The sequence below is a fragment of the Parus major genome, chromosome 1 (genome assembly GCF_001522545.3).
Source record: "Parus major isolate Abel chromosome 1, Parus_major1.1, whole genome shotgun sequence".
NCBI classification, from domain to species: domain Eukaryota; kingdom Metazoa; phylum Chordata; class Aves; order Passeriformes; family Paridae; genus Parus; species Parus major.
In genome coordinates, this window is record NC_031768.1 from 2,875,100 (window position 1) to 2,901,966 (window position 26,867).

General features: G+C 43.8%; 1 protein-coding gene across 9 annotated transcripts; it reads left to right on the forward strand.

The window, feature by feature from the left end:
* The first annotated feature begins 2,721 nt into the window (after window positions 1-2,721).
* KCNJ15 (potassium inwardly rectifying channel subfamily J member 15) lies at window positions 2,722-26,270 on the forward strand. Of its 9 annotated transcripts, XR_001524372.1 has the most exons (4): window positions 2,878-2,891; window positions 3,118-3,191; window positions 10,384-10,387; window positions 20,738-20,747. XR_001524372.1 is itself a non-coding variant. In XM_015644714.1 (3 exons), exons 2-3 carry the CDS (start codon window positions 3,146-3,148, stop codon window positions 25,265-25,267), a joined length of 1,197 nt encoding a protein of 398 aa, XP_015500200.1. In that variant the 5' UTR covers window positions 2,722-2,891; window positions 3,118-3,145; the 3' UTR covers window positions 25,268-26,270. The 9 variants fall into 9 exon arrangements, 8 of the variants coding, with proteins under 8 accessions (XP_015500200.1, XP_015500191.1, XP_015500220.1 ...); XM_015644714.1 differs by lacking the exons at window positions 10,384-10,387; window positions 20,738-20,747 and adding an exon at window positions 24,121-26,270 and having other exon boundaries at window positions 2,722-2,891; window positions 3,118-3,195; XM_015644705.3 differs by lacking the exons at window positions 10,384-10,387; window positions 20,738-20,747 and adding an exon at window positions 24,121-26,270 and having other exon boundaries at window positions 2,722-3,195.
* Window positions 26,271-26,867: the final 597 nt, after the last annotated feature.

Sequence of the window (26,867 nt, forward strand, 5' to 3'; positions counted from 1 at the left end):
CCCTGGATCCCTGGCAGTGCCCAAGGCCAGGCTGGACATTGGCAGCTCCTGGGACAGTGGGAGGTGTCCCTGCCCATGGGATGATCTTTTAGGTCCCTTCCAACCCAAACCATTCTACAATTCCATTAATTGCATTTCCTGTAGCACCTTCAGGCCCAATGCTTTACCTTTATTTCATGGTTGTCTTCTTAATGAATTTTAGCCCTTTTAATTCTGTTTTTATCAAGAATTTCACCAGTAAGGATCAGGTGAATGGTTTGATAAATAGATGAATACTCTAAAGTGCATGGGAAAAATACAAAAACTAGAGGACTCTCTTCAAACAGTTGAAGTAAGCATAGAGTTCATAAAGCACAAATATCTGTGTTTAACAAGACAAGGCTCAGCTTTACACATGGATTTAGTTGTGTAAAAGCACAAAGAAGTGTTTAGCAGTTCTCAGGTGACACCTCTGCCTGCTCAGGACATCCTGAACTTGTGTTGTGCAAGAATCATTTCTCCGGGTTTTTCTAACAATGCTAATTTCTTTATATCCTGGGTCTGATTTTTAAGTCAGAATTTGGGGATTCCCAGGAACAGAGAAAGAGATGAGGCTTGAACAGTGGCTGTGGCTTTTCCCCCTTCACACTGCACACATCCTTCTGAGCCGGGTCATCTCCACATGAGAAACCCAACACACTTTTTCAGTAAAATAAATGATTTTTGGATCATTTGGATCAGATTTGATGAGTAGGGCTAACTTTTCTGCCAGGGATCCAGTTTTATTGTTTCTTTTCCTTACTTAACTTTATCCAGAGCCAACATAAAATCTGAAAATGCCCTGAGCAAGCCTCTTATCACTGTGGGGTTTCATGCTCAGCTTTATTGAATGGAGAAGTTTGGATCAGTACTTCAACATCTCTAGCCCACGCTTCTGAACTCACCTTGTTGCTGCAAGGAAAGAGATTTATAAGCCCTGGTACTGAGGTAAATCTGAAGAAAAAAAAAATGTGAATTTATGCATTTTGGAGGGTATGAACTGACAAATTAACTTCTCCTACTGGCCCACCTCAGCAGCAGTGTGGGAACAGCCCCACGCTTTGTGGGGACCCACAAGGAAGTGATGCTTGTTTAAGGTGGAAAACTGTGCAAAGAAAGGTATTTACATTTTTAAATCATGTACACAAAGCTGGGAAATGCCCATGCAACTCAGATTCTACTCTCTGCTGTGCTGCTTTGTTTTCCAGAATGGAATAGGAATCCACAGAGCTTTAGTAAAAAAGATTAAAAACTGAACTGTTGAGCATCTTTCAGAGCATATCCTCATATTATGATCTTCCAAAGGCCCCTCAGACTGCAGTGGATTTCATGGTCACCATGTTGCCACAAATCCTGATTTGGGAGATGTGTGGGTTATTCTGGGTTATTTATTCACATTATTCATTTATGATTAGGGCAGTTTGTCGAACTTTACCCAGAAGGAAGAAGGGGAAGGTTTAATTGGGAATTTTTAATAATGTATAATCCCAGCTAAACATAATTTAATGGGATAGTGAAGGAGAATTCCTGGTATAGGTGTTTCATCCCACAATGAAGCTCTGCAAACAGAACTGCTCATCTGACAGCAGAAAAAGACCTTCACAAGCATTTTTATATATAAATATAAATATATTTATAGCTGTTGCCATCTTCATCATAGTAAATATAGAGAAAGAGACACCAGCGCAACAGGTTCATGGATTCGGGGAACAATCCAAGTCGTGTGAAATTCTTTAGTCTCTGGCAAAGTGGAAAAAAAAAAAAATCACCTCTAAGTGCTGCCCTTTTAAATGCAAAACAGCTGCTGCCTACTGGCACTGCCTGAATGCTGCACTTGACAGCAGAATTCCAGCTCCTGCTTTCCTCTGGTCACATATCATGGCATTATTAATATCTGCTAATGGCATTTAGATCCCCGTTTAGCAGGGATTTGGCTCTGGGTGGTGTGTTCCCTGGGGTTTTGGGGTGGGAAGAGTTTGGTTGGTGAAGGATTCATCCCAGTGTTTGATGTGCTCCTTCTCCCAAGGGAAAGGGAAGGAAGTTATCCAGGCACTGTGGGATGTGCCTGCAGGTGATGCTGGGCTGTGCTGTCCTGGAGCTTGCTGGGATTTGGAATTCCCAGGAATTCCAGTATAATGATATCCAAGGGCATCACATGATCCTGCAGCAATTCCCCTTTCCCTGCTGCTGTTTGCATTCTCAGGGAATCCCATAAAATTCCAGCGTGGTACCAATGGCAGTGCACAGGCTTTAAACCCTGTCTGCAAGGTACCTGACTTCATCCTGCTCAAATCATCCCTGCCTCTGCTCTCTGCAGCTGGGAAACAAAAGTAGAAAGGCAAAGCCAGAAAAGCCATCAAAGGAAAGGGGTTTTGTGGATAAACACGTTGGAAAATTTGGTGGTCAGGGATTTCAGCTGCTGCAGCTCAGTGTGTGACAGCCATAACCTGAATTTATTTCAGATGAGGTTCAATCTCCCTTTTGCCAGCAGGAAAGGGGTAATCGATAACGTTGAGTTTTTATCCTTCCTCTTTTCTTAGCGTTATACAACCACTCATAACCTTATTTATTTAGGAAATAAGGCCTTTCAGGGACTTTGATCAGCCTGGCTGAAGTTTCTTCAAAGATTAACTGGCTTCTTTAGAAGTAAATCAGTTTCCTCTGAAGCAGGTATTTGCTTACCACGTAACTGGGTGTTGAGAGCTGTGCAGTTATAAAGTTTGCTGGGCTCAGCTGTAGATTTCCTTAACACACACTGCTGACATCACTGAGTCTCCTCTCGGACTCTTTCTCTTTTTTTTTCCTTTTTTTTTTCCCCTCTCTTTCTCCCTCCCTCCCTCTCCTCCCTCCCTCTCTCCAGTTTCTTTATTCAGGTAATTCCAACTCAGGCTTATTTCAACTTGTTTTTGACTGACAGCGAGGGAAGGGAAACTCTCTGAGGGGTTTGTTTTGTGTTGGATTTTTTTCTGTTTTTTGTTGTTTTTTTTTAAAATGCACACATGCTTTATTGAAAAGCTGCCCAACCTTCTATAAAAAAGATTGTTTGACTTGTCATGACGATAACATCTAGTAAGGAATCTGAACATTGCTCTTTTACAGGTAAGAGGTATTTGTCAAAAATCCATACATGCTTAGCAGTGCTTTGGGAGCTCTGTGGAACTGGAAGCTAAGGAGTAGGTGCTTTTCCTATTTTTTTTCTATATTTTGGTAGTTTAAGGATTTAGAAACTGTGTGTAAAAGAAAAAATGTTTATAAAATGATGCCTTTTTCTGGATTTTGACATAGAGGCAGTTCAGCAGTTAAGCAAAAGCTGTCACAGTTTGGTCTTTCCACTGATGTAAAGCATTGAATATGGGGTTTGTAATGCATGGGGCTGAGATTTTTATATGTTGGGGAGGGGGACAGATGCTGAACCTGTCTTTGTCACTGTTTGCCTGGCAGGGATTTTTTCCTGTGGAAATCCAGAGTGCAGTTTAGAGCATTAGAATCGGAACTTTCTTTTTGCTCTTTCTTTTTCAGTGCAGAAATCAGTTTTCATTGGCATGGTGGGAAAACCTGCCTGGAACTTTATGCTGTCCCTGTTACCTTTGTGTATAAGAAAAGAGAATGTCATTTTTCTGTGGAAGGTGTAAGGAATGTAAACATGTCTGAGTTGGAGAACTTCAGGCATTGTCTTCCAACTTTTGCCTGTGTCTTCACACAACTTGTTTACAACAGGTCTGACTTTTCCTCATAATCACAATCGAAGCCCGTGGTGCAAATTCCCCTCTACTTTTCCACTGCCTCCCTTTTTATTTTCACACTGGGATCCTGCTGCAGTGAGAGTTACAGATAAAATCTCTTTTTCTCCATGAGGTGCTGGTTGTGAAGAGGAACAAAGCAGGCTTTCCTTTGTGAACCAGGAGTATCCACAGCACTTTTAATTAAACCTTGTTCCCTCCCATATTGTATTTAGAGGCATTTCCAGGGTCTTTCTGATCACAGTGCCTGTGTGTTTACCTACCAAGTTTGTGTTTTCTTGTAATTTTTTTTTTTTAATTGAGGGGAAGGGAGAAGATTTGCTGCTAAAGAAATGTCTTCTTTATTTCCCTGGTTGTAAAATGTCACAATGCTCTCTGCACTCCCTAATAACCAGCTAACAGGAGGGAGGAAGCAAACCTGGAGTGTAACACGGTGCTGGTTCTACAGTACAAACTGGCATCACTTTTATAAAGCAGAACTGTAGACCAGACCAAAAACTTCCCCAGGAATTCCATCCCAGTAAATGAGGCATGGCCTAGAGACAAAAACAGCAGCAGATGACTTGGGCTTCAGTCTTCCAACGCACATACAATAATTCAGTCTGTTACTTTTTATAGAATTTCAAATGGAAACAAATAGTTCTTTTTGATCCTGGATCCTCAGGCAATGAGGCAAACAAGCCATTAGCCCACAGCCCTGATTGCAGCTGAATTTTTTATTGATTTGTCCAGATTTCATTAAAACAGTCTGGAATATTATTTCTGCCTCCTTTCCTGTTTCCTCAGACACACAGTCCACAGACACAGGCTTTGGGAACAGGTGGAGACCAAGGCTGGGAAGCACCAAGAAAAACAGAAATTTTTATTGTTTTACATGCTGAACCTCAAAGCATTTTGAAATAAATTTTGATTCACTTTCCTTCAAGATAAAACAAGGCAGGTTTTGGGGTGATGTGATGCCTTTTTGGTTTATTTGCTTGATGGAGGGAAAAGTCTTTACCTTTAGAGGCACCTTATATGTGTATGAAAATTTTAAAAAAAATCTTGATTATTGTATGAAACAATTAAAAATCAGTGTTGTCAATTTACTAGGAAGGAATTTACCAAATGCTAAACATCTGAAAGCTGAGCTGTCCTTAACCCCTTGGGATGAGAGAAGTCATGAATGGCTTGAGTGACTTATTGCAGGCTTGAGCATCATTTCAGCATTCAGTGTGTCAGGATGTGTTTGTTAATATGACAAAGAACTTTTTGGGTTGATATGGTAAAGAGCTTGGTGGTAATAGGGTAAAGGGTTTGGTGTTAATATGGCAAAGAGCTTGGTGTTAATATGGTAAAGAAATTGGTGTTTATATGGTAAAGGGCTTGGTGTTTATATGGTAAAGAACTTGATGTTTATATGGTAAAAGGCTTGGTGTTAATATGGTAAAGGGCTTGGTGTTTATATGGCAAAGAACTTGGTGGTAATAGGGTAAAAACTTGATGTTTATATGGTAAAGGGCTTGGTGTTAATATGGTAAAAATCTTGATGTTTATATGGTAAAGAACTTGATTTTTATATGGTAAAAGGCTTGGTGTTAATATGGCAAAGAACTTGGTGGTAATAGGGTAAAGAACTTGATATTTATGTGGTAAAAGGCTTGGTGTTAATATGGTAAAGAACTTGATGTTTATATGGTAAAGAACTTGATGTTTATATGGTAAAGAACTTGATGTTTATATGGTAAAGAACTTGATGCTTATATGGTAAAAGGCTTGGTGTTAATGTGGCAAAGAAATTGGTGTTAATAGGGTAAAGAACTTGATGTTTAAAAGGCTTGGTGTTAATATGGCAAAGGACTTGGTGTTAATATGGTAAAGAACTTCATGTTTATATGGTAAAAGTCTTGGTGTTAATATGGCAAAGAACTTGGTGGTAATAGGGTAAAAACTTGATGTTTATATGGTAAAAGGCTTGGTGTTAATATGGCAAAGGGCTTGGTGTTAATATGGTAAAGAGCTTGGTGGTAACAGGGTAAAGAACTTGATATTTATATGGTAAAGGGCTTGGTGTTAGTATGGTAAAGAACCTGATATTTATATGGTAAAGGGCTTGGTGTTAGTATGGTAAAGAACTTGGTGTTAAAATGACAAAGAATTTGGTGGTAATAGGGTAAAGAGTTTGGTGTTAATATGTCAGAGAATTTGGGGAAAATGCTGTGCATGTTCCTGGAGTCAGCAGGGGAAAAGCAGCTCCCAAGGACCTTGCTGTGGAAATGGAACTCCTGCTCGCTCTGTGCTGAGTGGTGTGAAATGCACATGGATCCATCACAAAGCAGAGCATCTCTGCCTCCTCCTCCTCAGAGCAGGGAATTGTCCTGTAGGACCAGAGCAGGAAATTGTGTGGCCAGCACACCCTGAGGTTCACAGCAAGGCAGAGGTGATGGTCAGGCAGAAAGGGAACAAGATGTGACAGGAGTGAAGCTTTAGGTCATTGTCACCCTTCACTGGATAAATACTGCTTGGACATCAAGAGGCATTTTTGGGATGACATCTTGGTGGTTCTTTACACCCACTGGGGAGAAAGGTGTTCAGCAAATTTCATCTTCCAGCAGAGCCTTCTGCAAACCTTCTGCTGCCTCTGGTGAAAGTGAAGTGCTGGGACAAGGGTTGGTCCCGTTTGAAATCATTTTGGTTCCTTTCTGGTTGATTTTTCTCATGGAGTTCCTCAGCTGGATTTGTCTGTGTTCAGAGAGGCACCTTCTCTTTGTCCTGACTCAAAAATCATAAAGTAAAATAAATTTTGACTGGGACAATAGTATAACCTGATTTGGATTAATTTAAACTCCATTGTTTTAACTGAGGGGTTTCACTGTTGGTTCAATCTGGTTTCACATCATGAACTTTATCTAAAATTAGCACTTTTGCACTGAGAATGGATGATAAAAATGGTTATCTCTTCAATATATTACCATAATCTGTAGGGAAGGAATATATATAAAAATGCACCTACTTAGATGACTTTAAAAGATGTATTCTTAGAACAAACTGATGAAAAGGGTAAAATATATCATGATCAAAATTTCCACTTCTCTGTAGAATTACACAGCTTGACAAAAACATATAATAAAATAGATACAAATAAAATAACCAGAATAAATAGGATAAAATAGAGGTTTACATTTTGATCAGTGAATAAATTTTCCTGGCTAAATGATTTTAATTTAATTTTTAATTTCCCAAGGAAAATGACAACCAGATGAATGTTTTAGTGGTTTCCTGACCTTGTCTGTGAAATTTTCCCAAAGCTTCCCCTTGTTTTCTGCTCAGCAATGATCAACTCCAAACTGCCCAACCTGGAATCTTCTATGCCAGCTGTTCTTTCCTGAACCCCTCCAGCCTCAGAGAACACCAAAAGTGTATCAGCATCTGGGAGGAGGTGTTGGAACTGCAATCCTGATCCATTTCCTTATGCAAATGGCAAAACTTTCTCACAAAAATAGGATGAAAAACCAGAAAACCTTTCAAGGTAACATTTTATTTTAGCCCCACATTGAGTTTGGTTGACTGGCACAATTAATGGCACTTGGTAGTTGATATCTGGGCTGTTCACAGCTTATTATTTTTAGATTAAAACTCTTTTTTCCCTAAGAATAGGCAGAAATTAATTAATTCACATAATTAATTAGTTAAAATAATAAGATAAATAATAAAATAAATAAGAAAGTAATTGTTGTAGGGGAGTCTGTTGGGGTTCTTGAAGTACTTTCCTGCTCTGTTCTTGCAGTCTAAAAAATCCTAAAAAGCTATCCAAAGAAACTCCAAACCATTAAAAATAAAATGAAGGCACTGAACCTTAAATATATCGTTTTGAATTAAAAATGGATAAAATTTAACTGTATTTTTTGAACAAAAATGTACAAAATTTAGCATTGATTTATTTTCTTATCAGAATAAAATATCCAAACTTGTGACTTGATCATGACCCAAAGTGATCCTTATTGGTAATAAATCTCTGCCCTTCTTGAAGGTCTCAGACTGGGAACATAAAATCTTATTTTAAGAAAATTTCTTCATCTTTTTTGTGCAGAAATGCAAAAAGACACATTTCAGTGGGGCTAGCCCAGTGATTTATCCTCCTACTGTACCTCAGTGTGGAGTTCTGCCTATGAAGGTGTATTTTTGGTTGATAAACAGTGAAAATGTTTGGGAGGATATCATGCCTTTAAATGGTTTAGATCTTATAAATAATGATTATATCATCAAGGAAAATCTTTTGTCTGTGATTGCTTTACAATCATTAAGAAATACAGAGAAATACAAGAAATTTGTTCACCACCACATCACACAAAGACTGAAAATGTGTTAGAAATCAATAATAACCTCTCTGTTCTCACAAGAAACTTTGATTTAAGCACTTTCCTACATAAGCTGAAATATTTAGGGTGAAATCTTCAAAAAGCTGGAAGAACAACCAGATCCTCAGGATGAAACAGTGGACAAGAATTTGCTGAGTTTTTAAAACTCCAAGTGCTATTAACAGGAGCTGCTCTTGATCTTCAGCTTTGCTCAGCTTGAGGAAGTACATGCCACCAAATAATTCTGGTTTAGCTTTTTACTCTTCATCAACTGATCACTCCCATCTTGATAAATTAATGGTAGGTGAACCATGGTGAAAAGGAGAGAAGGATTTGAAATCACACCATGAGAAGGGGAACCTTTGAAAGAAGCAGCAGTGACAGAGGTGTAGGATGCAGGTTGTTCATGTTTTGGAATTACACAGATACAAATATTGGGGGTGCCGGTGCCAGGGGCTGGACACGAGCCCAGGGGTGCCCAGGTGGGCAAGAGGCCCCTGGCCCCTGGGCTGGGTGAGGAATTGTGTGTCCAGCAGGAGCAGGGCAGGGATTGTCCCTCTGTGCTGGCTCTGAGAGGCCCCTCCAGGGCTGGCTCCAGTTGTGGCTGGTGCAGGAGAGCCCTGGAGGGGCTGGAGCGTGTCCAGGGCAGGGAACGGAGCTGGGAAGGGGCTGGAGCCCCAGGAGGGGCTGAGGGAGCTGGGAAAGGGGCTCAGCCTGGAGCAAAGGAGGCTCAGGGGGCCCTTGTGGCTCTGCACAAGTCCCTGGCAGGAGGGGACAGCCGGGGGGGTCGGGCTCTGCTGCTGTGTCCCAAGGGAAAGGAGGAGAGGAAATGGCCTCAAATGGCACCAGAGGAGGCTCAGGTTGGAGATTTGGAAAGAAAATTTCCCTGGAAGAGCGGTCAGGCCTTGGGATGAGCTGCCCAGGGAGGTTTGGAGTCACTGGAATTGTCCCAGAGGAGTCTGGATGTGGCCCTTGGGGACAGGGCTTGGGGTGATGCTGCTGGGGTGAGGTGGGACTGGATGAGCTTGAAGCTCTTGTCCCACCTTGATGATTCTGTGATTCTTTGATCATGGATGAGGGAGCCCTCTAAACCTTCAGGCTTGATGAATCCATATTTTATTTTAGTGAGGGTTTTGTGACAGTTTCCATATTGATATGTGACTTGTGACAGGGAATGTCACAGGCAAGAACCTTTAAAATAGAGCAGACATATCCTTCACCTTATTTTAGATTCCTAGATGGGTTGTTTTTATATAAGAAACTTGTTCATAATCTTCAGTGCATAATTTGCATTTTTTACCACAATTAAACGGTGTGTGTGATGGAAAGGGCACATCATGGTGTGTAATCTCACCTGGGATCCCAGACAGCACAGCATTTCATTGGGATTTCACCTGAAAGCCTTCAGCAGCACAACTCAGACTGACCTGTATTTATTTAGGATATTCCAGCTTTAAATGCACACCTGTACCAGGTAATCAATGTGTGTAATTCTCATCCTTCCAGGAGGAGACACTTCACACACACTGGAACAGTTGATTTTCATGGAATAAATAAACTTGGCAGCTTTCAAAAGCTCTGGCCTTGCTATAGAGGTGCAAGGAAAATACAATTCCAGCTGTCTAAAAGTTCAAGATCTGATCTCAGGTCGTCAGGCACTGCAGGGACATGGGCACATCCATCCCTCAAGGTATCCCAGGTTTCCATCCTGGAAAAATGCGTGCTTCCAAGGAAATAAATCACCTTCTATCCATGCTGGTGCTGAACATAGCCTACAGTCAGAACAAATTATTTCTCACAGCACAGCAAGTCCTCAACACACACTGCAGTCAGATGAACAAAAGGAAAACTTTGGATCTGCTGTAAATTATTTTGGATCTGACAGTGAGGGACACACAGGAGGAGCTTTGTAGGTGAACACAATGATGGGGAGAAGTTTGTGGAAGTTGCCTCTCAAAACAGGTGGATTTTCAGGATATGGGGAAGAGGGGAATTTTATTTATGACACATGGGAAGCTATTGTGGAATGGGAGAAGTCTAAACCAGGAAAGGAGCAAGAAGTCCCCAGGGATTGATTTGAGGACAAAGAGGAATGAGATGCCAACAAAGAGCAGAAGAAAGCAGAGCTATGGGGGTCAGCAGCTGTGGAAAGGTTAGACTGTGACCTCTAGGGCTACAGAGAAGTGAATATGTTTGAATTAATGAAGGAGAAATTAAAATGGTCAAAAGAGAAGAAAAGAGATACAATTTTTTTTATCCTAGCATTTTTGAGTGGGACAGCCAAGAAGGACTGTGAGCCTGAGGAGCCTTGGAAAATGTTATAATTAACAAACTGAAACTCTGGGCTGGAAGAAAAGGTGGATTTTGGAGATGCTGTGGCATCAAGCTGCCTGCAGACCAGAAGTCTGAGCTGTGCAGCAAGTGGAGCAAGGGAACAGCTTTTCAGAAAGAGCTTTTACTTTGGGAAAGGCTGGGTTTAACACCAGTGAATGGAGGAGTTTTCTGCTTTGCCACTGAGCTGCCACCTGGCTGGTGGAGTGACAGCTGGACTTTCAGCAATGCCATGATCCTAAATCCATCTGAAATCTGCTGCAATTTGGGATATTCACAGCCCTGCTCAGCTTTTTGCCATCACTTATCTTCAGCACTTACCTACAAAATATGAATTCTGTTCAAACAGCACTAAAATAGAATATAAACAGCACTAAAATAACACAGAAAGGTCTACCAGTTACACATTTCCCATCAAGTGTGTTTTCCAGTGAAAATGGAGGCTTTATTAAGTATTACCGGAAAAATACAGAGGGTTGGAGAACAAAAAGGTTGATTTTTCCACTGGAAGAATGATCTCTTGTGGGAGATGCAGTTGATTTCCTCATTCCCCAGTTATTCTTTGTGCCTAGACTGAATTTCCATTGATGCGTCGAGCCTCATTACAAGGCGACAGAAAATAATTGGGGAAGGGTGGTATTTTTTGTTCTCATAAATCAGGCAGCTTGGAAAACATCAAAGTGCCTCCTGAAAGCCACGGCATCTGTAAAACTCACAGAAAAACAAGGTAGAGGAGCTGCTGAGCGTTGTAGGGTTTTAAAAATAAGTTTGCGGTGTCCTGAGCGCAGTCGGAAAAAATTCTCGGCGGAGCAGGAACAATGTTCTATTCAGCCTGATGACTCCAGTGATCAAAGCTGGACCTTCCCGGGCTCCCAACTGGAAAAGATTGCAGGAGCTTTGGAGATGACATGGGATCATAAAGGAGCAGCCATAAAGATAAGGGATGTGTAAATAAACCAGCAAAACAGGCTCCTTTGAGGGTAAGGAAACGCAGGGGCTTTGAAAAGCAGCGTGAGGTTTTTGTCTTGTTTGGGCACATTATCACTGCTTTTATGGAGGCTCCTAAGAAACTGTGAGGAAAGGAAAAATGAGGAGGGAATTGGAGTTGTGTTCCCAGATCCCAAGGACCAGGACAGGCTGTGTCACTCCAAGTGTCACTTGTCCCCGAGCCAACCCACGTGGTCCTTACAGTTGGCTGAGACTTTTCAAACAGAAGCCTGATGGGCTGAAAAGGCAGGTTTAGATGGAAAAAAAAAAAAACAATTCTGAAAAGCAAAAAAAAAATTGTATTTTGACTTTGTGGAGGCGAGATGTCACAATCTGTCACTCCAATGAATGTTTTGTTCCTCACCTAATTTAAATGAGACGCACACACACACACATATTTCTGTGCAAACCTCAAAAAGAAAAGTTTAGTTTTGCTTTGAACAAACAGCCAGAATGACCTTTTTTTTTTGTTTTGTTGTTTTTTTGTTGTTTTGGTTTTTTGTTTTTTTTTTAATTTTCCAGAAAAGTTGAAACTTTTTTTTAATTTTGTTTTGATATTTCTGGTTTGGCGAGAAAATCCAAAAACATTGATGTGCACCAGTACTCTCATGCTATTTCCTCCCTTTCCGAAGCCACAGTCTCTGCAGCAGACTGAGGGGTCTGTGTCATGGAAACTGGCAGGGATCAAGCAATTTGGGAAAGCAATGAGGAAAACAAAGATTCTTTTCCCTCTGATTTCTTAGGAGTTTATCTGGAAGACACAACAGAGCAGGGCTGTGTAAGCTCCCAGTCAAGAGACTCAGGAAACAGTTTCTTCTTAAAAAAAAAATCTATTTTTATTCCAATTTTTTGCAGATACACAAGTGACAATAAGTTCCTGTAAAATATTAGCATGTTGCTGATTGAAAGGATAAATAATTAACCTGGCCTGTTTTAATTTCCATCACCTAAGAGTGAAGGGATACAAAGCAGCCCACGTCTTTAAATCCATGGGCTAATTTCAGCTTGGCTTGGCAGGTGAACAGAGGCTTCAGAAATTATGTTCCAACAAGCTCCATGAAAACAGGGAGCTCTGTTAAGTCAGAGAGGATTTATTAATGCCTTCCCTGAGAAGAGCAAATCAAGGGGGACCAGCCTTAACCAGACATTAGAGAATCCCCACGGAGGCCAGAGAAATGGAAAAGGCTTTGGATGGAGATTGAGTGTTGTTACAGATCTTGGTCCACCACCTTTCCCCAAGTTTCAAATCCAGGTTGGTCAGGGTCTGGAGCAACCTGGGATAGTGGAAGATGTCCCTGCCCATGGCAGAGGGTTGGAACTGGATGATCTTTCAGGTCCCTTCCCACCCAAATCATTCTGGGATTCCTTGAATTTGCTGGTAGCCCAAAATTCCCCATTAAAGGGGGCAGAGAATGACATGGCTGAAGCCATTTCCACTTGAAAGTCCCCATTGTTTCTCACCATTAATCTCTGATTTTCTCTCAGCCCCCACTAAAACACCAGAGCATTCAGGAGTGTTAAGTACTTCATATGGACAGAATGGAGTTTCACCAACCAGCAGCTGCTTTTGCTTCACATTTATTAATTTTTAAATCTCCTTGGCACTCCACAATCCCAGCTGAGTCCCAAGCAAACTCAGAACCTCATAAACCTTAGAAACAAAGCATTTCCATGGAGGACACTGAGGTTCTTTCCTATTTCTGCTCTGAAAACACAGGTATAACTAAATTCTTCCTTCTCCTCTTCACAGTTCTCCCCCTAAAATGTTCAGGAATGGAAAAAAGGGCATTTTTCCACTCATTGCAAGGAGAGTAGGGAAGCTTGGCACAGGAGTGAGCTATGTGCTGGAATTTGGGTGGGTCTAGGAAAAAGCACAGACTTCAGTGGAAAACATATATGGGTGTGTGTGGTGTGTGTGTGAGCAAAAGCCTTTTAAACCTTAAATTAACCACATCCATGGATTGGTCAGGAACAACTAAAAAACCAAACCAAACCAAAAACAAACCAAAAAAAAAAAAAAAAAAGGAAGGAAAAAAAAGAAAGCTGCCCTGAAAAAAAACCACTTTTGTGTAGTGCTGTGGAGAAGCAGCCCTACACCAATGGGGAAGTGTTATTGGTATCTTTAATTCTTGCCTGACCATCTGAGGGAGGCAGGGGTGAGGCCCTGGTTTGTACATCAGAATTTTGGTGGTTTAAAGACCCCCATGAGCACTTCTGTCCCCTCTGGGAGTTGGTGAGGGGCAGCAGGGTTGGGACAGGACTGGGGATGGGGACAGGGTGTGTGAGCCCCAGGGTGACCCCAGCACACTTTTGGGAGTTGTTTTAGCAAAGGACTTTGCTCTGCACAGCAGGTGGTGGTTCCTGGTCCTTGTGGATGTGTCCAAGGCTGGACATTTGAGGAAATGATTTTATTTCAAGATCTAGAGACTTTATTAAGGGTAATAACAGCCCAAAGGGGGATGTGTGTGAAAGAAGGTGCATCCACAACTGACTTGAGATAGAGCAAAATCTCCCCCATCAATGTTTTAGACTGGCAATTGTGCTTTACAGAACTGGGAATCACAGAATTTTCTGTGTTGGAAGGGTCCAGCAAGGATCATCAAACCCAATTTTTAAGGGAATGACTCATCCAGGGATTGAACCCCCAACCTTGGTATTTTTGACACCAGCTGAGCTCACAACACCATGGAATGATATTTTAAAGAGTAGGAATAAACCTCTGACTTCTATGTAAATGCACATAAATGTTTGCCCATGAAATATCACATTCTTAATCTGTTGGACATTATTAAATTTTCTTTCCAGCATTTAAATTTTTAAGTTTTGTTTAGGTGAAGTAGCTTCCAAACATTTGTTTGAGATGAAGCAGAGTTTGATCTCCATTTATCAGACCTGGACAATCAAGGGAAATGGGTGCTTTATGCAATTTGAAATTTTTGTAGTGCAGACAAAATAGGGTAGGAATGAACATTTTTGAAGATGTTTTTTCTCATAGAGAATATTGTGCACCATTGCTTTAATTCACTGTAAAGTAATTAACAAAAAAGAAGTCAGTTATATGATATTATTAGCATCATCTGTGCTTTGCTTAGAAGAGAAAGACATCCAATGTAAAAATAATTTATATTTGGGTGAGAGAAGTGAGTACTTTGTCTCACAGGCTGCATTTTGTCAGCATGAGAGAAGAGTCTCTTTTTAAAAACATCTTCCACAGTGTGAACTTGTTCACACAGGCAGGGCAATTCTTCATAACCAAATAACTTCCTGCAAAAATCAGCTTGCAACAAGTTTTAAGATGAAACCCTGACAAACCCATCCTTCTTTCTTGGAAATGTGCTCTGGAGGATGGCAAACACCACTCCAAATTCACTGGTGTGTCCTGGCCATGCAGAGATGACAAAAATTTGGATTATTTAGTGAGTTTCTCTGTATTTATCATTGCTCTGCCTTCATGAAGCAGCACAAATCAGCCACAGCAAACAGGTAAAAAGGATCCAGGAATTCTTTTATAGGAAAAACTTTACTCCAGTAACAGCATCCACCTTCCTGCTGGGTCAAGGTGTGCTGCTTCCACAGTTAGATTTGATTTTGTCCAGATTAGGAATAGATGAAAAAAAGGTTACCAATATATAGACCTTTAAATAAAATTATATTTTTCTTTTCCCTTACCAGCTTCATGGCCTTTTGCACCCTACCATTACTTTGAATACTATTGAGGTTTTTAGATGTTTTAAAGGGACAGGAATTTTAATTTTTTTTTTTTTTTTTTTGGTGGAAAACTCTTCTCATAGCCTGACATTTCGGTGCTGAGATTTGGTGGGTACACAGAGATGGAAAATGATGAGCAGCTTTATCTCTGCAGAGAATGTGAACATAATATTTGTGGGGTGTTCATTGGCTATTAAAGCAATTCTTAATGAGCTCGTGGCATGGGCTAAAAGAGAGCTGTGATTTACTGGAAATGTGCTTTAGGGGGAGAAAGCAGAGCAAAAAAACTCTGCCCCAGCACCCTGCAGGGAGCCTCACCCCCATGGCCACACCTCCAGCTCTGAGAGAGCCCTGCTGTGCAGTGACTAATTAAAAACAAACCCCAACTTGACTGGGACACTGCAACCAGCTGGCACCACACAGTGTAATTAAAACAGGGAGCTGCTGAGCCCCAGGATGTGCTCCTTTCCTTGTAGGGTTGGGATACAGGTAGGAGATGATGCTCTTGTGCTGCTGGAACCTGGTGTCTGATGTTGGGTTTGGGGCACCAGGGGATCTGTCATGAAAAAAAAAATATAAAGAGGAGCACAAAGCACTGTAAATTATCTGCTCTAACTGGTCTGAAATGCCCCAGTGCTGCCTGATAAATGTCTTTCCTGTCCCAGCTGAGAGTCAGGGAGGAGCAGCAGCCCTGGGGAAGGCAAATCTGCAGCTGTTTCATCCCAATTTTTGAACGACCAGCAAAGCGCTCGCTTTTCTCCCTGCCACGACTTGGCACGCTCCTCTTCGTTTTCAACCACCTGCTGACAATTGAAATTAAAAATTCAGGGGAAGTGTCTGGTTTTGGGTTTGTTTGCTTGCTTGTTTTTAAACAAAACCAGATTTTTATTAGGCCAAGAAATGACTTTGGAGGAAAAAGGCAAACAAACAAGAAAAGAAAGCAGAGCAGTCTTCTGTTCCACTAACCCCTCTTCAGCTTTGAAACAGATGCAGCAAATTTCAAACCAGCTGCAGGCTGGCAAATCAGTTGCTCTGAATTTGACTTTGTTATTATTATTATTATTATTATTATTGTTATTATTATTCTTCAAAGTGATGAAGTGATGTGAGTACAAGGAAGGTTAAAAACAAGGTGCTATCCCTTATCTGCTGGGAAAGAAGGGAAAGAAGGACACAGCCAACCTATGGTGAGCAGGGAGTGACAGTCCCAGCAAGTTTATCATGGAATCATGGAATGGTTTGGGTTGGAAGGGACCTTAAAGCTCATCCAGTGCCAGCCCAGCCATGGCAGGGACACCTCCCACTGTCCCAGGAGCTCCCAATGTCCAGCCTGGCCTTGGGCACTGCCAGGGATCCAGGGGCAGCCCCAGCTGCTCTGGCAATTCCATCCCAGCCCCTGCCCACTCTGCCAGGAAATTCTTTCCTCACATCTAAATCTTCCCTCCTTCAGCTTAAGGCCATTCCCTCTGATCCTGTCACACCCTGTCCCCATGAAAAGTCCCTCTCCAGCCCCCTTTAGGAACTGGAAGGCTCCTGTAGGGTTTCCCTTACAGCAGTCCAGTCCAATCCCTTTGTTCTCCTGCTGACCTGGGAGGGGATTCCCTTCCCCTTGAACTCTTCCAACATAACCTCAGCAGTAAATGGCCTCTATCTCGTTGGCTAATGAAGCTGCCACCCTGCAACCTGAAAATTGAAACACAGACATCCCTTATTTTGGGCACAAAACCATGAAACTCTTGGCATGTGAGCTGGTGCAGGCAGATTTCAGCCAGGTAATTTATACCAGGCAGTATCCAAAGAGGCAGAAATCACGAGAAAATGTACCTTTGGGGCAAACAGTTCACCCACCTGGAACCAGACCAAAGAAAGGCAGCACCAGCCCCTCTGGGTGCTTTTCCCTGGGAGCTGTGCTCCAGAGAGGTGGCCTGTCCCCACTCTGGGATGGGGAAGGCAGCAGGAGCTGTGTAAAAACTCTTTCCCAGTAGCCAGAGCAGCTGGCTCACCAAGGGCCCGTTCCCAAAAAAGGAATTAAGTACTTAGGAAGGACTTAGGTAGGCCTGAGTTGACTAAGTGAAAAACTATTTTGCAGAAAATCCCTGCCCAGCTCCTGTTTCGTGCTGGAATGTGTACAGGTGTCTTCATCCCTGACCCTCACCCTGCTGGATGCCCAGGAGCTCTGCGTTCAGGCATGCCACAAAACACCACGTGGATTAATTGATATTGTGTCTGAGCAGGAAGAGCCAAAAAATGAGGCATTCCTTGGCTTGTCTTCAGTCTTCTCCCAACATCTCCCCTGCTCTCCTTCTCCACCTCCCTCCTGCAAGGCTCCTCAAACCCTGTGGCTGCTGCCACTTGTGGTCCCAAATCTGGTCCTTGGAGGTGAAGGTGAGACTTCTCCTTGAGTCTGAGGCTTCATTCCCACATTTCTGACTGATGAGGAGCTGGGAAGATGGGGAGGGGAGACCTTGCACTAAATGAAGCTTTGCAAAGTCTGAAACCACTGAAGCAGAGTTGTTGCTGCCTGTGGCAGGGGCTTGGAATGAGATGACCTTTAAGGTCCCTTCCAACCCAAACCCTTCTGTGATTCTCTGATGTGATGGAGAGGTCAGGGATGGGTGGTGTGAACCTACAGGGAGGTTTTTGCTGAAGATAAAGCATTATGCAGTCAACTGCACACTCCTCTGGGGGTGGGGTAAAGCACTCTTGGTTTGGATCTTTTGATTCACAAAGAGTGAGGAGAGGAATGGGATAGAAAACAAAATGAGTGGAAGCAGGATAATGAGTGATGGATGCCCTTGTGGTAAAGGGCATCCTTCAGGGAGTTAAAATGATAGGATTTAGATGCTGGAAGTCCCCAAGGTCATCCTGGAAGAGGAGAGTGGAGAAATAGTGGCAGTGGCTGCAAAACAGGACAACAGTTGGCACTGAGCTTTCTGAAAGTTTAGTCCTGGCTTTATATTGGCTGCTCAGCTCAGCTGGGATAGGACATCACTCTGTTCTGTCCCAGCATGGTTCCTTCTCTGTGCTGAGATGTTTAATGTTCCCACAGCAGCCCAAGATGTAACTGGAAGTGCAGGGTATGAGTTTGATAAGCAAAATGCAACAATAAATGTCCCTTTCAGCCTTGCAGAGCAGCTCTGGCACCCAACTTCCCAGAAACAGAGAGGGCAAGGTCCCAGGAGTCTGTTCAGACTTGTCTGTGTAGAAAGAGCCAGGGATGGTTTGCACAGCAAGAATGAGGAAAGGGTTTGTGGGTGGGAAGAGCATCACAGCACAGGCAGGTTCTAAATGTTTAACTGCTCTCCCAGTGTTTAAAAATACTTTGGAGCAGCAATGTGCCAGCCAGGGAGGCATTCTAAAGTATTTTGTACTGCCCTGCTGAAGAAAAGCCATTCATAAAAAAATAAAAAAAAACCCAAGACAGGTTTCTGGGGAATCTTTCTTTGGTTGTTTGTTTTTTTTCCCCCAGTTGTGCATGAACCATATTTCTGAGCACAAAAAGGAGAGTCTTGTGAGGAGTTTATTAATTTCTCCCTGGAAGAACACTTGTGTGTGCTTGAAGGATGTGCATGGTCAAGGCCCCTGCTCATCCCCACAGCCCAGGGCAGAGGCTGGAGGGCAGGATTTTGGGAGGGTGGATGCTCACTTGCAGTGTGTGAACTGCTCACACCCTTGCAGGATGTGCTTTTTCTCCCCTTCGAGGCCTGATCCAGAGACTTGGGAATCACTGGGAGCTTCTCCATTAATTCCAGTAAGCTTTGAGTCATCTTTTGCCTCCATCCTGCCTTCTTGCTTGTTCTCCTATTTTTTCACCTCAGTGTATTTCCAAAGGCTCCTCTGTGTAAATCCGTAATTACTGCAGAGCCTTGCACCCTGTCCTGGGGAACAACAACATTCCTGGACAAATCTCCCTCAGAAACAACACTCAGGAGATTTCTCCAGCTTTAATTCATCTTCCATGCCCAGCAGGCAGCAGCCTAGGAGAGACAGATGGATTTGGGTTTTCACTGCTCTGTGAATGGTTGATGCCCTGGCCCTGCTGTGAGTGATATAAAACCCATCTCTGGGGTGACCACTGCACCCCTCAACCCTCCCTGTGCTGGCCCAGGACGTGTCCCTGCTTTCACCTGCTCCTGGAGCCCAAATTGAGAAGAGTGACCATTCCCAGGGCTAACCTGTGCTGATGGGTGGCTCCAAGCTGAAGGCACAGCTTTGGGAGCTGATTTTGACTTGAGGGTGTATTTACAGCTCTCTTGCCTCAGTCTTTTTGTGATAAAACCCAAAAACGTGTAAATTTAGCCTTTCAAGCCTGTGAGTCACCCTGGTGCACTGAAGGGCTCTTTTTGGAGCCCAGGGCAGCAGTGTCCAGCTGTGTGGCTGCACCAGAGGCAAAGCACCCTTTTTCAGCCTCTCCTTCCCTCCCTCCCTCCTCTCCTGCTCCTCTTGAATTCCATAACTCAGCCACCGAGCAGGGTTTTGCTGGTTGACAGTTGTACAGCATAACCTGGTGCACAGCCCAGAGGGAGGAGGATGTTCATGCTACGCAGAGCACTGAGAATTCAGGAGGCACTTTTGTAACCTACTGAACCACATCAGACCTAGGAAAGATCTGAAGATTATGCATCCCTCCTCAATGTTTTCTTTCCTCACCCCGGGCTTTTCATTTCTTCAGTGCCAAGCCTGCTAATGGTTTTTGTTTTTTTGGGGTTTTTTTTTTTTTTTTTTGCTGGTTGAAAAAACAGCTCAAGTTCTGCCCCCGTCTCGGAGTGGCAGCGAAGCATGCGTGAGGATTTGCTCCAGTGGCAAAGCCATATCTGATTGGGGAAAAAAAATAAAAAAGGAAAACAGCTGAGGCCCTTCGAACAAGTCATGCTCCTGTACGCTTTTAATCACTTGTGTCTGCCAAGAGAGGTCTTGCACAAGCAAAGCTGGCTCCATGCAAGAGGAACATTTTTGCGTGTATGCAGGCTGGCCCCGGCTCCCTGATAATGTGCTCCCTGGAAGCAGTGGCAATGTGCTGGTTAGACCCCTGGCTGCTGGAATTACCTTCATGTCAAGGTATTCATGCTTGGTGGTTTGGTATGTAGCTCTGCGTTTTATTGACTTTCAACTTCCATATGCTCTGAGGGGGAGTCTCCTTTGGCTGCTCCTAAAGGGCTGGTGAGGAAAGGAGGTAATTCAAAGGGCATTAGAATGCTAAACAAGCCTGAAACAATTTCATTTTCTTCCCTCTTGAAGTATGTTTCCTTAGCTCTACTTCAGCTCAGTTTTATTTGCAGCTCCACTTGGATTTACAGCAATAAAAAGTAATTTATCAGTGTAAAATCAGTTAGGGAACAGACAGAAGTTCTTTTAATTTAAACATGTACGTTATTATTTAAGCTTGTTCGCTCATATTAACTTACTGTGGTAGATGTGCTTTGTGATTTAGAGTGAGCATAAACCAAAAAAACCAAAGTATTTTGGCTGAGGTGTGGGGTTGATTGTCAGGGCAGAGGGTGTGAGGTGCCTCTATGAGATGGGAAATAGCAATGCAGGTGCTATAATGTGTTTTTTACACATACAGACCCCCATAAATAATTTATTTGGGGATATTATAGTGGTCACTTCACTCAGGAAGCAGTGGAGAAATGGGGGCAGGAGACAATCCTCATCTGAATCTCCTTTTTTATTTTTTTCTACTGATGGTTTCCTCAGAGTTTCTTCCCCCAAGTGATTGCTGCTGGCTGCTGCCAGGGATAAGGGAGGGAAGCAGAGGCAGCGTGACAGATCCTCTCTTCCCATGTCAGTGTGACAGAAAAGGGAAGTATTTCTGCAGGGAAGGGAAACCAAGAGGAGTTTCCCTGGGGAGGAAAACAGCACTAGAGAAATTTGGGATCACACAGGAAAGAGTGATGTGAGAGGAAAAAAAAAAAAAAAAAGAAATTAGGAAGCAAATCAACACCAAAAAAAAACCTGACACCAAAAAAAGCAGCAGAAATTGGCTGGGATCCATTTCAGGAAGTGGCTGTAAAGCTGAGTAACTTTGTCACAAATCAAGGGAGGACACGAAAGATGATGGGGGAAATTTTTCTTTTTTTTTTTCTGAAAAAGCCTCTTTCACCTATGTCAGACTCCAAAATTTCCTGCTCTGCTACATGTGGGGATAAACATTACACATGGGGACGGGGTAGATGGACAGTGAGAAACAGCCTTGGCTGTGAGCTGGAGTCTGGAGTGTGCCAGACTTGTCCAGGGCTGCAGCACAGCTTCATTTCTCAGCTGAAAACCTGAAATGGCAAATTTTACAGCTGTCCCTTTCTCTGTTGGTACAGCTCAGGGAAATTCCTTGTGTGCCTTGAAAATTCCTTGCTGCCTCCCATCTTTTGGGGGGGGCTCTTCTGCCATGGCATTTTGGTGTCGTATCTGCGGTGCTGCCCTTCAGCAGGTCTGGATTCTTTTCATTTGGGGTTCTTGGACAGGGAACAACCTGTTCCAGGGCAGAGCAGAGAGAGGGCAAGGGCTCTTCCCAGGCCCTTGAATCTTTTCCTTCCCTGGCAGGGTGGGCAGGGGCTGGGATGGAATTGCCAGAGCAGCTGGGGCTGTCCCTGGATCCCTGGCAGTGCCCAAGGCCAGGCTGGACATTGGGAGCTCCTGGGACAGTGGGAGGTGGCCCTGACATGGCAGGGGTGGCTCTGGATGATCTTTAAGTTCCATTCCAACCCAAACCATTCCAAGATACTCTAACTGTTGTTATTCCCACTGCATCCCACACACACATGCCAAGCCCTGGTGCAGGATCCAGGGTCTCCTGGGCATGGCAGAGCCATGGTGAGTGTGCAGAGCTGAGTGTCCCTGGGCCATCCCTGACCTTGGACAGGTAACTCTGACCTCCAGACACCCCAGGAGCCCTGTCCCTGCCCCTCCAGCCCAAACCCACCGCTGGAGCTCCAAGGAGGGGTGGTGGAGCCTTGACTGTCCCCATCCCTGTGACCTCCAGGCGAGGAGGAGCTGTCAGCCCTGGGAATTGCTCCCAGGAGCAGGGGTCCAGGTAGGCTGAGCAAGGGGCTGGGATGGGGACGTGCCTCCAACACTGGAGCAGAGATCCCAGCGATTGCTCTGGTGCTGTGGAAGTGCTGGCTAAGGGGAAAGTCTGCTTGAGAGGGAGAGTTGTGCTGATTTCAGAACAGACTTCTGGGTATGTTTTAAATCCATGTCCTATCCAGGGAGAGGCTTGGTGTGGGGAGCCTCTTCCCTGAGGAACCTGCACTTGCCTGAAAGGTTTCCCATTCGAGGCTGCACATATTTACCCTGACAGCAGTGCTGGGCCTGAGGAGCAGTTGCATGTACAGTCCTTCCCAGCCCTATCCCTCCCAGCCCCCACATTTCCTCCCGTTGTTCTTTTTCAGATCACTTGAAGGTTTTTTCCTGTTTATTATCCGGACATGCTGCGCTCTGTGTGTTGATTTGACTGTCACATAAGGAATCTCCTACTGGGATCATGGATGCGCTCTTTTCTTTTACAAATATGTATCTGTGGCAATGGTTCATAGCTGTGGAAGAGAAATGCTGGTGATTAAACCAAAACTGGAATGAGCTACAGTTATGGGGGCTAAGTTTAATTACCCTTTCCCAGAAAACCTGCAACAGTGTGATGAGTACAGTCACAAACTGAAATTCTCCTTAATTGACATAACAGGAAAGGTACTTCAGTGAGTAATTATGCTGATGTCCTGGGCTGGCACATTTGTGTCCCACAAATATATCTTGTACTTCCTGCAAAATTCTTTTAAGTAGCTATAAGGAAGACATTATTTTTTTTTCTTTTATTTTCTTTTTTTTTTCCAGAGGTTGGCGAAAACTAATCACTGACTTGGAGGCTCTTTTTGAGGAAAACAATGGGACAAAACAATGCCTTTTTGTGAGACCTGCCAAAGCACAAAGGATGCATGGGATGTTTTTTTTCTTTGTTGCTTTTGTCAGCAGGAAGTTTTGTTGTTGGGAACGACTATAACATGCACTGTCCTTGCTCTACGTAATCGCTGTCTGGTCCTGCGAGCTGGGTCCGGTTCTGTGCCTTGTCCAGCTGGCACAGGCAGGGCTGTGCCTCACCCTGGGGGCTCTGCCCAGCCCTGGGTGCTCGCACTCTCCGTCTCCATCCGGACTGATACCCACTAAACCAATCCAGGAGTCGGGTGCTCCAATGATTGCTGGGGTCGTGCAGGTCAGGGCCCACGTTTAGAATGCTGACTTTGGCAATTACTTCCTTTTTTTTAATTTTTTTTTTTTTTCTCCCCCCCCTGAGACAGCTTAAAATGTGGGTGTGCTGTCCAGTGCAGACAGCTTCAGAGTGTCGCACCCAGGTGTAAATATTGCAGACCTCGCCTTTGATGTGCTCAGGTCTGCTTTGTTTCCCTCTAGGTTAGTTGTAGGTCCGTCACAAAGAGCCAGATCCGACTGAGTAAATGACTTGTGGAAGTTAATTGTTCCCAGTGAAAGCTGGTCTGGCTCATTCTGCCTCCGTCGCAGGAAGGGACAGAGGTGGTGAGCTGGATCTGCGTTCTGAGCCCAGCGACTTTAATTCTGATCAGATGTCTCTCTTCAGGGCATTAAAGAAAACCTGCTCACTAATCAAAAAGAGCCTCTTCTCTAGAGAAACGTAAGGAAAAAAAAGAAAGATTTAATGCCTTTTACAGAAATAAAGTACTGATATAAAATTTCAGCTTTGACAAATTTCTTTTGCAGGCTATCGTAAAAGAAACCTACTTCTCCATACTTGGCAGGCACCAGAATCAAAGAATGATTTTTTTTTTTTTATCCCTGGAAAAAAAATAAAAGAATATAAAATTATTTGTAATGTCAGATACTGTACGGTGGTAACTTTATATTCCAGCTGTTTTTATTCACTGCTGCTGTGTTTAGATTATGTTTGTGTTTCTCTCCATCAACATTTTCAAACACTCCTCAAAGTCGGCTCTGGCTTCATTAAGTAACAGCTTTCTTTTCTCCTCTCTCCTCAGGACTGAAGCAGTGAGGATGGAGCCCACAAAGATCAACATGTCCCGCGTGCCCCTGGTCGGCGGCGGCATCGACAGCGCCGTGCTCAAGGCACACAAACCCCGCGTGATGTCCAAGAGCGGCCACAGCAACGTCAGGATTGACAAAGTCGATGGCATTTACCTGCTCTACCTGCAGGACCTGTGGACCACAGTCATAGACATGAAGTGGAGGTACAAACTCACCCTGTTTGCTGCTACTTTTGTCATGACCTGGTTCCTCTTTGGGGTGATCTACTACGCCATCGCTTTCCTTCACGGGGACTTGGAGATGAACAAGTTCTCCCCAAAGCGGGAGCCGTGCGTGAAGAACGTGGATTCCCTGACTGGGGCATTCCTTTTCTCCCTGGAGTCCCAGACAACCATTGGCTACGGATTTCGTTTCATCACCGAGGAGTGTCCCCACGCCATTTTCCTGCTTGTGGCCCAGCTGGTCATCACCACCCTGATCGAGATCTTCATCACAGGTACCTTCCTGGCCAAGATCGCCAGGCCCAAAAAAAGGGCAGAGACCATTAAATTCAGCCACTGTGCTGTCATCACCAAACACAACGGGGAGCTTTGCCTGGTGATCAGAGTGGCAAACATGAGGAAGAGCCTCCTGATACAGTGTCAGCTCTCTGGGAAGCTTCTTCAGACCTACGAAACCAAAGAAGGGGAGAGGATTCTGCTGAACCAAGCCAGTGTCAAATTCAACGTTGACTCCTCTTCGGAGAGTCCCTTCCTCATTTTGCCTTTGACCTTCTACCACATTTTGGATGAAAGCAGCCCTCTGAGAGACCTCACACCTCAAAACCTCAAGGAGAAGGACTTTGAGCTCGTGGTGCTCCTGAATGCCACGGTGGAGTCCACCAGTGCTGTCTGCCAGAGCAGGACTTCCTACATCCCTGAGGAGATCCACTGGGGCTACGAGTTTGTGCCTGTGGTTTCCCTCTCTCCAAATGGAAAGTACGTGGCGGATTTCAGTCAGTTTGAGAAGATCAGGAGAAGCACAGATTCTACATTTTACAGTATGGACTCTGAAAAGCAAAAGCTGGAGGAGAAATATAGGCAGGAGGACCAAAGAGAGAGGGAACTGAGAACAATGTTGTTACAGCAAAGTAATGTTTGATTGGATGGACAAACTATTCTGAATAATCCTTTTTCTGCAAACTGAAAAAAACCCCACACTTTCTGTGCTGTATGTCTGCTGTGAAACCAGAAGCGAAGTCCTTTTCAGGATTATTTCCTTTTCAGTCCTGTTTCAGCAAATAGCTTTGGTGTACAGTAAATTTACCCCTTTGGCTGAGTTGTTAATCAATTATTTTGTAATTAGGCAGGATTTCTTCGTTCCCGACCATGACTTGGCGAAATTGGGATTATGTTAGACCTCTGCCTTATGCCACCACTGAAAGCAGACATGCCACTTTCCTTTTGGAAAGTGAAACTGGATGCACTGTGCTGATTCCCTCGAGTATTTATTTGACGTGGTTTTACTGTGAACATGCAGGGACAGCACACAGCACTGCTAGAGGAAAACGTGCTCCTTTGAAATGGGTATCTTTAAAATGTGTATTCTCGTACCAGGGATCACCTGCCTGGGGATTCCTGGCGCTGAAAGTAAGTTGATTGAAGAGACAGATGGTTGGATGTGGGAAGGGCTTCAGGGAGGGGTTAAACTCCTTAAATCTCAAAGGAGGGTGGCAAAGCAGTGCTGGGTGGTGGGGAAGAGAACTCTGTCTCTGCTGCTCGGAGCTTGTTTTGTGATTGTTTTAGGATCACTCACTTTTTTTTAACCTTGCTAATGCCTGATTTATATCTGATAGCAAAACGGGGAGATGAGGGCAAGACACACACAGGATCCCAACAGTAATCAACAAAGGTTATAGCTGGCTTTGAGACACCTGTTTGTTTTTTATCCAATGTAAATAGTTTGTAACAGCAGCATAACAATACAATTCTACAGATTGCTTGCTTTGCTCCGGACCGTATTCAATTTTGGTTAAAAGAAAGCTGTGTAATGTCTGTAGACAATATTTACTTTTTCTGGCAGCCATAAAGGACAAGCATTCCTTTCATCCAAATCAATTTTTGGTCTACTAAAACCATTCCATTAATAAATGAATTTAATTTGAGCAGCTCCTGATCTCTTTGTGGCACGGGGAGAGGGTGAAGTACCCTGGAGAGGCTGAAAGAGCCGAGTGCTTGGAGGAGACATTTGTCTCTGGCCCAGAGCCCTGGGAACGCTGCAGTGGCCAGAGGACAGGTGGCAAACCAGGGTAGCAGAGGTGTCCACGTAGCATCTCTGTTACAGAGGCTTTTTAAATGGGAATTTGAAATTATTTCTGCCCCACACCGCTTTGGCAGCTCTCTGAGTTCTAGAGATTCTTTCTGTTCCTCTAAAGCTTTGGCAAGGAAAAGCTGTTTTAAATGGGTCTGGCCTGAGAGCCACCAAGGCTGGCAGTGATGGGAGGATGGGGGGGCTGGAACCAGATGATCTTTAAGGTCCTTTTCAACTCCAAGCCTTCTGTGATTCTGTGACTTTTGGCATCATTGCACTAATATTTTTTTCTACCAGTGCTGTGCTGAGCTTCCCAGCACCGTGTGGCCTGGTGGAATGCAGTGCTGCAGTCTGTCACACAACATTCTATAAAGCAAATAAATCCAATTTGCAGCCTGAAGAGGCACACAGCAAGCTGAGCACAAAGGTGGCACCAGGGGTGGATGTCAGG

Excerpts from the sequence above, each read along its gene's own strand:
- KCNJ15 (XM_015644676.2), top strand. The coding sequence starts at position 20,058 with ATGCAAGAGGAACATTTTTGCGTGTATGCAGGCTGGCCCCGGCTCCCT. Across the intron at positions 20,201-24,120 it reads TATTCATGCTTGGTGGTTTG|GACTGAAGCAGTGAGGATGG; the intron begins GTATGTAGCTCT and ends CTCTCTCCTCAG.